The sequence below is a fragment of the Lissotriton helveticus genome, chromosome 2_1 (assembly GCF_964261635.1).
Source record: "Lissotriton helveticus chromosome 2_1, aLisHel1.1, whole genome shotgun sequence".
Lineage (NCBI taxonomy): Eukaryota > Metazoa > Chordata > Amphibia > Caudata > Salamandridae > Lissotriton > Lissotriton helveticus.
This window is the reverse complement of record NC_136059.1, coordinates 570,306,856-570,319,531: the sequence shown is the minus strand read 5'-3', so window position 1 is coordinate 570,319,531 and position 12,676 is coordinate 570,306,856. Positions and strand designations below refer to the sequence as shown.

General features: G+C 38.7%; 1 protein-coding gene across 5 annotated transcripts in view; it reads left to right on the top strand.

Moving 5' to 3' along the window:
- The window catches only part of ANKRD31 (ankyrin repeat domain 31), a 2,265,957-nt gene that overhangs the window by 203,637 nt on the left and 2,049,644 nt on the right, over positions 1-12,676 (top strand). For all 5 annotated transcript variants that reach the window (XM_078675241.1, XM_078675243.1, XM_078675240.1 and 2 more), the window contains one exon: positions 9,810-9,871. In XM_078675241.1, the coding sequence (XP_078531367.1) occupies positions 9,810-9,871 (62 nt within the window). The remainder of the gene's footprint in view (positions 1-9,809; positions 9,872-12,676) is intronic.

Here is a 12,676-nt window from a genome sequence, read left to right as displayed (position 1 = left end):
TCAAGTGTGCCACATTATGATTTTTTACCAAGGCCATATAAAGAATCTCGGACAGTGTGAGAAATTACATGTAAACACATATACATAGCAAATGACCATAGGCGACATATAATCAATGAGCCAAATATCAACGCCTGAAAAAGGTCTGCGATCGATCAAGGAACATATAAAACATACTATAACTCCAAAAGAACAATCCACCAATGGCAGCGTACCTGTCACAAGATGGTAAAGGCCACCTAAGTATAGAAAAAAGGTTTTAGTGGAAGTGGATAAGATAGAGGGTAAGGCCATAGTGGGTCAGTATAGAATATGGACACTGCCAGGTTTATCGCATTTAGTTGAGTGTGGCCAGTTGGGAAAAAGAGCTATCATTTTCATTAAGGCCATTTCGGATTGAATCAAAATAGAACATCCATTTGGATTCACGGATGTTAAGAATGTTAGCGATACTCCCACCACGAGGCCCCAGCATTGCTTTTTCAAGAATCACCCATTTGAAGCTGTCAGGATGGTGTTTAGCAGCTTTGAAATGCTCGACCAGTGGTGCACCGTGTACATCACACCGTATGTTGCAGGATTCGGACTTTCGCTTTTTGTTGAATCTGCCCAATGTAGATCTGGTTACAGGGGCAGACTATGGCATATATGATATTGGTTGTGTTACAGTTAGTGTGGGATTTAAGCTGTACTGTACGTTGGTTATGTTGGAATTCCTTGGTTTGAACAGTAGTTCCACAGGCCTTGCAGTGCCCACCTCTGTAGTGCCCTACGATAGGGGGGAGATTCCACATTGTTGTTACAGTTTGTTCTTCCCTTGGTTGTAGGAAGGATCTCACCACATGGTCCCTTACGCTTTTAGCTTTTCTGAAAGCATGCAGGGGTGTGTTTTCTTGACCAACATCGTCCGCAATCAGCTTCCAGTGTTTATTGATAGTTCGTTTAATTGTGTTACTCTTGCTTGAAAAAGTTGTAACACACACCAGTCTGTTTTCTTGCTTGTCTGTTTTTTCTTTTGGAGTCAGCAGATGCTCGCGTGGATTAAACTGCGCACGTTTCCTGGCCCTTTTGATAATTCTTATTGGATAGCCACGCTGAAGGAGGCGATTGGAGAGGTCAGCAGACTCTTCCATATAGTCATCCTTGGTTGAGCAGTTCCTACGGATACGTAGGAACTGCCCAAAGGGCAGATTGTCACGCAGAGCTCTGGGATGGTGGCTATTCTACTGTAGGAGAGAATTCCAGTAAAGTGTGGTTTGAAGGATCCCCGCATTCTCATATATAGTAATATCCAAAAAGTCAATTTTCTTGTTATCTGATTGAATCGTGAACTTCAGGTGTGGTGACTGTTGGTTCAGTCATACATAGAAAGATGTAAGTTCAGTTTGTTCACCGTTCCAAATTAGTAGTATGTCATCTATATATCTCATCCAGAGACCAAGAGGGTCTCTGAATGGATTGAAGGTGTTCAGAATGACATTGTCCTCAAACATTGACATGTATAGGATTGCTACATCAGGAGCAAATGTAGCCCCCATAGCTACACCTTTGGTTTGGAGAAAGAAGTGATTTTTGAATATGAAGAAGTTCTTAATCATCGCTATCCTTAGGAAGGCCACGATGAATTCTGTGGGCACCGCCACGGGTGCAGGGCGTTTATTAAGAAACCGGGTAACTACTGTGAGGGCCTCCTCCTGAGGGATGCAGGTGTACAGGGAGATAACATCACATGTTGCCAGAATCTGCTTATTGGTGTCAAAAGTTAGTCCCTCCACGAGATTGATGGTGTGCATAGTATCACGTAGATACGTCTTTGTTGATTCCGCAATGGGTTTTAAAAAGAATCTACATATCTTCCAATAGGTTCAAGCATGGAGCCGCAGCCCGAGACGATGGGCCGTCCCGGGGGGTCTACCATACTTTTGTGTATCTTGGGGAGTGTGTAAATTGTCGGTAACCTGGGGTTCTTTTGGTTTAAGTAGTTAAATTCCTGTTCACTGAGAAAACCCTGTTCAAGCCCTTCTTTGGTGATTTCAAGAATTTCGAGGGCCAGTGGTAGTGAAGGATCAGCCGTAAGTTGTTTGTAGCTCACCCCATCGTTCAACTGCTTAAGGATCTCTGACTCATAGTTGGAGACATTCTGGACGACTATCGCTCCGCCCTTGTCGACCGGTTTGATGACAACCTCTTTTTTTTTGGCAAGGGATAAGAGTCCCATCTTCTCCGCTCTACTTATGTTAAACTTGGTGTAGATTTTTTCTTCCAAGATTTTATCGACGTCACTCCAAACAACAGATTCGTAGGCTAGGATCTTTCCAGCTCCACCCCATAAACATGACATTGAATGTATTTTGTGGAGCATGTCTCTTTATCTAATGAACTTCTACATTGATGATGGTTTTGTCTATGTTTGATTGAATATACATAGCACAGTGAGGCTGCTTGGCCTTTTTTATGTCACTATTTTATCTGCACTATCCTTCACTATACCACTCCCTTCCCTCTCAGGGGCACTTTTTGAATATTGGTAGAAAACATTATGCTACCTTTGTGATATATAATACATGTCTACATTATGAATAAATAACAATGTATGTCAATTGATTGTTTTCTAACTTTGCTCTATACTATCACTATCCATTTTAAGTAATTTCTCGTTTTCGATTTGCTGGGACCCCTCTTCTCAGTACCTGCAGTACCCAGGTCCCAGCGACTTATACTGGGTGAACCCCCTCTTTATACAATTCCAGTTTGCAAGGAGGCGCAAACATCCCTGAGCAACCGCCTGGGACTGGTAAACCAGAGCCCACCAAAGGGTAAAGTGGCTGGATCCTCCATAAATTTGCATATAATGAAAAGAGCTGCGCTCTAAGGCCACACAGCCCCAGATTCATTAAGCGACGACTAGGTGGACAACACCAATGTGCTAGGTGGGAGTCACTAGTCAACGGCTTGGACCTACATCACAAACCTGGAGAGGGCCCTTAAGTTGCAATAAGGCAGGATAAATGATTTGGTATCATCATATATACCAGTCTGAGACATTGGTACATACAGTAAATAGCGTAACATTGACAGCGTTAGAAAGTATTTGACTATCTACAGATGCTACAGCTCCAGGTGCCCAATGCGAGGCCTATCATTCATATGAGTTCAAACGACTGAGTATGATGCTTACCAAAATTGTCCAGTCGGACGCGCAATGACTTCAATGGGAGCCTGTGTTCCGAACAAGAACAAGAACACAGGCTCCCATTGAAAAAAGAGGTGGTTAGGGAAAACCTTGCACCCTGTGGCAGACACCCCATGGTGCCTGCCACCCCATGGTGCCTGCCACATTGTGCACGGTTGGGAAGAGGGGTCCCTTGGGTACCCCCAAAAGCCCCAATCGGTGCCTCCAGGTGAAGGGGGCCTGCAACGGGCCCCCCAAAGACAGATTCCGACAGGCGTTTCGTGTCGGGCTGCCCGAATCGGTCATTGTAATTGCTCGTTCGTGTCCATAAAGCTGTACGATTCGGCTCTGAAAGACTCGGGCTGTCCAAATACCTTTTGGAACCGATTCAGACTGCCCGAACGGGCATCATAATTGGTCGGAGGGAAATGTGTACAATTAGTTCTGAAACAAGGGTTCCAAATTGGATTCTGCAATACCGAATCCCATTTGGAGCCTTTTCAAACAACATCGTAATCAGCCCTTAAGTGGTAGAAATAAAGAGATGATTTCAGCAGTGGCACGGTGTGACTGTCTGAAGAAGACACTCTGCAACAAGGATCATAGCCAAGTGACTGAAATTGATATACTGAGAACACAATGTCCCACAATGCTAAATTGGCTGAATGTATACTGCTTGAAGCAGATAACAGCCAAATGGCTAAATCTACAAAATACCTTCAAAAACTTTTATGCACTCTTAATGATGCCATCTACTATTCAACACCCCAATGCAGTGAGCAATATTTTTACAAAACAAATTCTCTATTGCACTTACTGCACTGGACTATCGAGCGTATTGTAAAAATTACCTTTGAAGCACCCACAATATATACTCCAATGACGTTTCTCATTCGCCCAAATGTTCAACAAGAATGGCTAAGAGACAACATTTTGTAGAAATAAAGTAAGAAAATGAGAAGAAATAAGAGTGAAAAAAGATAGACAAGTTCCAGCAAAGAAACCCTCCTTGACCACTTCAGCCGATAAGGACATGTAATTCCTCTTCTTCATTTAACCCTGCAGGGGATATGCTCCAGAGTAGGATAATGTACTCTGACTCCCAACACCCTGAGTTTCTTCTCCCTATCTCCTAAAATTGGTCGACGAGTGCACAGCTTATTTTAGACTGAGCGCAAAATCAAAGTACGCTTGAATGAGCACAAGTCTAATATCAGAACTAAGAACTTGAAATCATCTGTAGCTAACCACTTTAATGAAATGAACCACAACATTTCCCAACTTAAGTTTATGATACTTGAAACCATCAAAAAAGTTGAGGGAAGAGATAATAACAAATATTTGCTCCAAAGAGAGAACCACTGGATCTATAGACTTAATTCTATGAAACCGTTTGGACTAAATGAACGAATTGAATATTCGTGTTACCTGTAATTACATTACCTTTTAACCCACACTGATGGGATTCATAGTTCTGAATGGTCTCCTTACTGCAGTTATGTTTCATGTTTATTTTCATACATATAGCTGGTTTATATATAATTTATATTTATGTTTCTCAAATCGTGTATAACCTTAGGTGTTTTTTACACTCACCTCACACACTACCTCCGGGTTTACAAGGTCTCCTAACAGTCCAATTTCTATTACCATCCTTTTACACTCACCTCACACACTTCCTCCGGGTTTGCAAGGTCTCTAACAGTCTCATTTCTATTACCATCCTTTCACGGTCACGTGATCGGCATAACCTGGTACTTTAATAGTCGATCTGAAACATTCACTGACACAAACCCGCTCTCCGAGCATTCACAGAAGCTAACCCAGTCGTTAAACAAGAAGCGCATAACAAGCGATGTTTTCTCACGTAAGTTACATTGAATTTTATTTTTACACAGGCTTAACCCAGCGCTACGGCGACGAGTAACATGACCGCATTTAACAAGCGAAAGCCGTTTAGGCGTCCTCTGATACATCCCCGTTTGGGACAACGCTGCATCGTTTATATTTAATTGCCCAACGCGCTTCTGAAACTCCATTTGTTACAACAGCATAACTCACGCGACTCAGACTTTTAAAAAACAAGGTACCGCTCATTTCCCTATCTGCATGCTTAACGCGTCACCCATAATTCACCCCCTCGATAAATCCGCAAATTAATCACTCAACAACACGGCCTTACCGTTAGTTGACCGCAATCACGTTTATCCGTTTGTTTAACAGAATTCACTAACATACACTTTAAGCACACCATTTACCATTATGTTGTTCATGGTTTTTGTAAATTCATATGGATATGGTTTCTGTAAACCTATATAGATATGATATATGCCATACATGTCGTTCTTTGTAGATGCTCCCAGAAGAAGGGTATTAACCCGAAATGCATTGGAGCTGGATAATGTAAAAGTTGAAAATGTAAAAACTTTATTGATCATGTGAATAAACATACATCAATGGAAATAAATAAACAAGACTTTTTTCAAGTCTAACAGAAGTAAAATATTCTTTTTATCAATATATGGAGGATAATCACCCCGACATCATTGTGCCTAAGGGATGCAATCAATTTTCAATTGACAGCACTACCAGAGATTCTCCCTATATCCGCCACATATGTTCTTCAGCACCCTGTCAATTACAAAATAAGACCTCATATCAGCTTCTTTGTTGTGTACTTTTGCCTAGTGTCTCGCCACTGACTGTTCGCATCACAGTTCTTTATGTCCCTATAGGGCTCTAGTAAACATTTCTTTACTGGACAGGTGGTACTCCCTAATCTCTGTATCCACAAGGACACACCAGAACATAGACATCATGACCACTCCCAAAAGTGATAGATTTGTTGATTAACTGTTTTTTGCTCATAGGAAATACTGCTGCCCTTACATGCTTTGCATTTGCCTCATTTGTGAAACCCTTTTTGTGCTCTTAACCAACTTGTTTGTGTTTTTCTCATGTTTGTGTAACTATGTACCAGGATGTCTCGCAGGGATCCTGCCTTCCGGTATGTCCCTAAAGAGTGTGGCTATGTACTGTTGCAGATAATGGGATCCGTTCTGACTAGATGCCAATGTTTGTTAAGCATTTTGCGGATAGAGTCAGATACACTGTTATAGGTTGTTATTAGTCTGACTGGTTGAGGGTCTTGTGTATCCTTATTTCGTGTGTGGAGAAGACTCTCTCTAGTTGTACGAGCAGTTTTAGTAGTAGCTGCCTTCAGTGTGGATATCCCCTAGCTCTGAATCTCCTGATCATGCGAACAAGGCAGGTGAAGCTGCTCAAACGCATTACACCGTAGTTTAAATAAACTGTTCAAATGGAAAAATCCCCATGGTGTCAGTACCTGTTCGTTAAGAAACTGGTGTTGCAAGTCCCATATATATCTATATCTATCTATCTAGCTATCTATCTATATATATATATATATATATATATATATATATATATGTATGTATATGTATTGTTTTTGCGCTCTTCCTTCCTCCACGTTAATTTACCTTCCTTAAGTTCGCTCTGGTTTCCCTGCTAGATTTTCAGTACTTATCTCTCTGTTTATGTGTTAGTCTGTGCTGCCTGGTGTAAAATTAAACCTTTCGTTTACCACTCCTTTATGTCCTGAGGTTCTTCGCCAGTTTCTGGTTGGTGCGAGGGCTCATCTTAAAATCCTTTTCTTTTAGTTTTGAAAGTTGCTTAAATTACCCTTCTATTGATGTTCACAATTTTTTGTCTTTAGTTAAACCTTTGTGCTCCCATTTCCCTTTTCGTGCTGAATCTGATTGAAAAGACCATGCCAGAAGACCTCGTTACTTAAGCGGCTCTCTCTGAAGACCGGCTTCTGTTTCTCACTTTGCCTTTTACTCTTGCTTCTGTGTAGTTGGTGCTATTACTACAATAGCGCTGGAAAGAGAATGGATGACAAGATTTGGACTTTCAACAGATCCATCTCCTTCCGTCCAGCTTAAGACTGAAAGAAGTAAAGGAAGTTAAAATTCTTTGCCTCCATGTCTTCAATGAAATTTTAACTCCTCTTGTTAGCTTTGAAATATTTGTATTCTTATAAAATAAACAAAGCATAGGTCTCAGATTAACAAAATAACCCAGACTACAGATGTGGATATTTGAAGAAGTGAGAGCCTTTTTCTAGCCTATACCTTGCTATTAAATTGTAACTGTAGATCAGCTCAGGTTCTTTGTGTTTAAATCTGAAGAGGGTATGTGCTCGCGCTCAGACAAGACAAGTGTATTCTGGTATTTGTCTTCCACATAACATTAATTTAGTACTTGGGTGTTGGTCCCCAGTAATACCCAATGAATTTAAGTACCTGCACTATTTCACATCACAATATTAGATTTGTTTTTCAACTGCTGAAAGTCTGTACTCCTTAAAGATGAATAAAACTGCATGATGTATGTAAGGAGATTACTTACTTCAAGAATCAGTGGTTGTGAAAAACTAAAAGTACCAGTGGGTCTTAGAGTGGAAGAACAGTTTAAAACCATACGTGCTGAGGCTTCCTTATCTTATCCAGCTCCACCTTCCCTTCATGTAGTTTTTCTAAGTGTTTGTTTGATGAAATATCGTTGAAAAAATATAGGCAAAATATATCAAACACAAGTATCAACTTTATATGTCTTTTATGGAAAGTCAAAAATATCAACAATGTAAAACAGTATTGTCAAAAAATTGTGAAATATATCAAACTTTAACCATTATATAGTGTCAGCTTTAAAACACACCTTTCAGCATATTATATTCAAAAAAATATATTATTGATATAAAAATATGAAAAAAATGTAAACAAATTAAAGTAATTGTACAAAATAATATTTAAAGAAATAAAATTAACTGAACATAAGTAATAACAAATTGTAATAGCAATTATATCAAACATTAGATATTAAAAATGTACACAATAACATAATTAACATACGTAAATAATACATCTACGTTAAAGTAACTTTTAAAATAAAACTAAATTTAAGATAAATTAACAAATCAAATAAAAAGATTAGACTTGGGTAAAATTCCCTACTCCCACTCGAGAACAGTAGGGAAGGTGTTAGACTTTGGAGGAGTCAGATTTACTATCCATACTCCAACATAAGGAAACGTGGGAACAATTTTGGACTTTGGAGTGTCCAAATATACTGTTTCCAGTCCAATGTAAGCTGCATCAGGGAAACGTGTTGGATTTTGGAGGGTCAGATTTACCACTCCCACTTCTAATTCTTTTAAATAAAACATTAAAATGTAGACCAACATGTTGTTTAAATGAATAAACGTATTACCTAGATATTGCACAAAAGCAATCACATTTAAAAATGCTAGTTTTATATTACAAATAACATTTCAATTAAAAAAACTATTCAAAACATTTGAAATGTAAGAACTTCCTTCCGTACCGCTCTCAAAAACGAACACCAACAAACAATTAAAATTATTAAAAATAATATAAACCTGAAATATGGAATAATACAATAAAACAAACACAATGAAAATAGTTAATACATGTATCATTAATTAGCACCATTTAATTAAATGGATCATTCAGTAAACAATTAGTTACAAATCAACAAAATAAAATAACAATAATTTACATAATTATCAGTTAGAACATTGCAAAAAAAGAGATTATTCTAAAACAAAAATTTACATTTTAAAAAACTTCTAAACCCCAAAACCTGCTACTAATTTAACAATTTCTAATTAAATAAAAAAATATTTAAAACCTTGCAAATGATGCCAAAATAAATTAAAAACAATTATTGGTATAATACTAACATAACAAATATTTATAAAATGTATTACAAAATCTATTTGATACAGCTATATTAAATTAAACAAGTATACACTTACATTTAAAGAAACAATAATAAATGCGAAAAAACAGTTCTTGCCTTCTATACTCAGGTCATGATATTTTTGACATCACAATATTATTGACACTATTTATGAACCATCTTATTTTTGTCACAACACCCTCCGAGTGTCTGAGGCTTGACGTTTTTCTGCTAAGGGTGTGTACTGATACTTCTCAATGAAGGCAAATGGCCTTTACTATGTAAAGTATTTAAGGCAGAGCAACTGCTGAAAAATGGAGCTCTTTTGAGGATAGTCTGTGACTTTGAAACATAAAAAGAATAGTGCATGATATACTTTAAATTTAAAACATAAAAGATTGGGTTATGAAAGTCTGTACAAGAATATCTGGAGTTTTACTGAGACAAACAACTACTAAGATTACTAATTAATTATATCCAAGGTTCTTGAATTAGAGGTTTCCAGGACGAGCGACCGCCTCCTCTGTCTTACCTTCGGATACCCATGCCATTGCTGTGCAACCCATGAACTCGTAGGTCATCTACACGGTGGCAGACAAAGAAAGCAAACAAGGGATTTGTTGCCCTATTGACTTTTTGTAGCTCCCAAATATTGTCTTTCCCTAGCCCCTACTCAAGAGGCTTTAAGGGGCTAAGGGAAATCCCTGTAATTGAAAAGTGCATGATAACACTCCTGCCACTGAAGGAATTTTTTCTAGATTTGTCTGTCATTATATCATTAGTCGTCTGCAGTTACGGTCTCTTAGTACCGGAGTTTGGAAGCTTAACAGAGTTTATTTCTGTCTTTTGAAAGGTTGATCTTCATTAACTCAAGTGATGCCATACCCACTGCAGTATCCAGAGTAAGTGAAGAAGGTAAGCCTTAAAGGAATTCTGGTTAGTCCACCCTTTGTTACTGTGCTAGCGTATATTCTATGCATTGTACTATTTTTGCCTATAGATGGTATATGTTCTGGTTTTCAAAATGGTTGCCAACAGGTTTGATCTTTAATATTAGGAATGTATTTACTATATAGGATCCAGTGGAGGCGCCACAAACTAAATTTCTTCCAAATGAATTGATTGGGGGTGAGGGGATGGAAGGGGGAGGGGGGTCAGTGCCAACCTGGTGCAAAGATGGCCTTTTTTTGTTGTACATCTGTGCTGGGCTCTGGACCGTGACAAAGGCTCTGCACTTTAGATTTGCCCATCAGTCCCACCACTTGGTAGAATGGTCAGAATGGCTTTCTTTAGTAGTTAAAGCAGTTGAGTATCTGGAGGCAGTCAAATGTGCCAATGTGCCATACCAGATTCCTTCCTCATCTGACTATCTGGAGATAATATGGTGCATCTCTTGGTGGTGCGACCACAAATAGGTCAGTTGACAGATTGAGACGCTTCTGGCAGGATGGCACAGATATGTTAACACAAAGAGAGAAACCGAGGAAAAAACACGGTGCACCCTCCTAATCAAAGCACTAGAACACTTATGGTGTGGTGGAGAATGAGAAAATTATCTCTTTGGTCATTCTATCCAACTCTAGAGTATGCTAGTAAGCCAGCCCTATTGGATCAGGAAGTCTCACCCACAGTTGGTGGCATGCTTAATCGGTAATCTCATCCTAACCTGGTTAGATGATATTACTAGGGCAGACTATACCTCACTTGAGAGGGAATTCTAAATAAAGCTATGGCTGCATAAGGTTTGGATCCATATGAGTACAAAACTATTGCAGGGCAAACCTAAAGGAAATACCTTTAGTTCGGTACCCCAGGTATGGTTAAAACAATGTGGTGGATGATATTGGGTACAGTGCGCCTTTCCTCCTCTACAGAGCCAACATGTTTGTGTCCAAACTAGTACCTGAAATGGGTCTGGGCATTCATCAGGCCCTAGAGAGGATCTCTTAAAAAAAAAAAGCCTTTGTTCACTTATCCGTGGTGAAAGGCACACCTAACTCCATGAGTGTTCAATTCGAACCTTAATATGGGTTTATTCTAGCTAAATGGTCTGACTGGAGGATGGCAACCTTCTGTAGTCAAGTATTCAAGGAGTTTGCCAATATTTTACCTATTTAAATGTCTGTGGCCAGTCGTAATGGCCTCATCCAGTCATATATTTTACTAAGAATTCCCACTCAAGTGCGGTCAAGTTTGTCCTGGTATTATCTTCTTACCACGGAGTGTTGAGGTGAGGCATGCTAAAAAATGTATTTGGAGCTTTCTCATCTTAGGGTTAGAGTGACCAAATAGATCATTTCCCCATTCTCCACCACACCTTTAATGTTCTTGGGTTAGAGTAGCACAGATGAATAATGAAATCATTGAGGGAGTTAAAGGTGCACAGCCTCAGAGCTTAGAGGTGGAACTGGCCATTATGAAAACCATAAGGGCAATTAACTGTTGAATAATGGAGCATAGAACGGCACAGTGAGTGTCCATTGCAGAAGGACCACTGACAGGGACACCCATTTATCCCACAGGTATATGAGACGGTATACAGCCTTTACAACGAAACTTTTACACCGAACTACCATTACAACGAAACTTTTACAACGCAAACCATTACAACGCATAGCGCTGGGCGTTGCTCTAGGATAGGGAATAGGTTTAATGTACTATCCAACACCTTCCCTACTATCCACGGGGACTGGAGTTGGAATAGTAAATTAAACTATTCACTATCCAGCGCCCAAAAGCATTATGCGTTGTAATGGTATGCGTTGTAAAACTTACGATGTAAAGGTAGGCGTTGTAAAAGTATGCGTTGTAACGTCATACATCCATATGAGACAATATTCTACTCTACAAAATTTACCCCAAAGGAGTCTCTTTGTATGAATTACAATCTGAACATTGAATATTTTGACAAAAAGTACTTGAAAATCCATATTGACTGCATATTATAAACTGAATGTAGAGGAAGACTAGAGAACGTTTTGTAGGAATATTACATTAAGTTTATTGAAAATGTGTTTAAAAAAAGAAATCTCACGCATCAATGAAAATAGAGTAGTACATTCACCAAACAATAAAAGACCGGCAATCCCACACATAAAAACAGGCCTATTGAACATCAGAAAATATCTCCTATGCAACACAAAAAATGCAACAAAAGTCATACACAAATATTAATGTGATCCATATACATTTGCCATTGTTTCAGGCCTCTGTCTTTGTCACTAGGATTATCATCAGGACAGATTTGCTGTGAATCACAATAAAGAAAAAGCAAACAGAATAATTGATACAGTGCAATGTACTACAGTCCCACTTTTCAAGAGAAAACCAAATCATCATAATGCACAACATTTTTATTTGGCCATTCTATTACAGTAATTACATTTAGTCAATCCATGTTGAAAAAAAACCCCTACATTTCAAAGATGCATATTACAATAATAGACCATCTTCATTAGCATCCCTTATTGTAAATGACAATGATGTGACCAACCGGTGGTTATTCAAATCCCCGTTCTACTGCAATATAGAGTGGAAAATTGGAGTTTATCCAAATATTGATTAGTGCATATGGCCCTGACGTTTTTCATATTTATAGACTGCAAAATACTGGTTGCAGCTTGGTCAGTAAATAATTTTAAGAAGTGACCTATTTAGTACTAGGTTGTCTCTTAAAATTCTGAATCAGAGTGGGTCCGATTCTGACCTACCCATATTAAT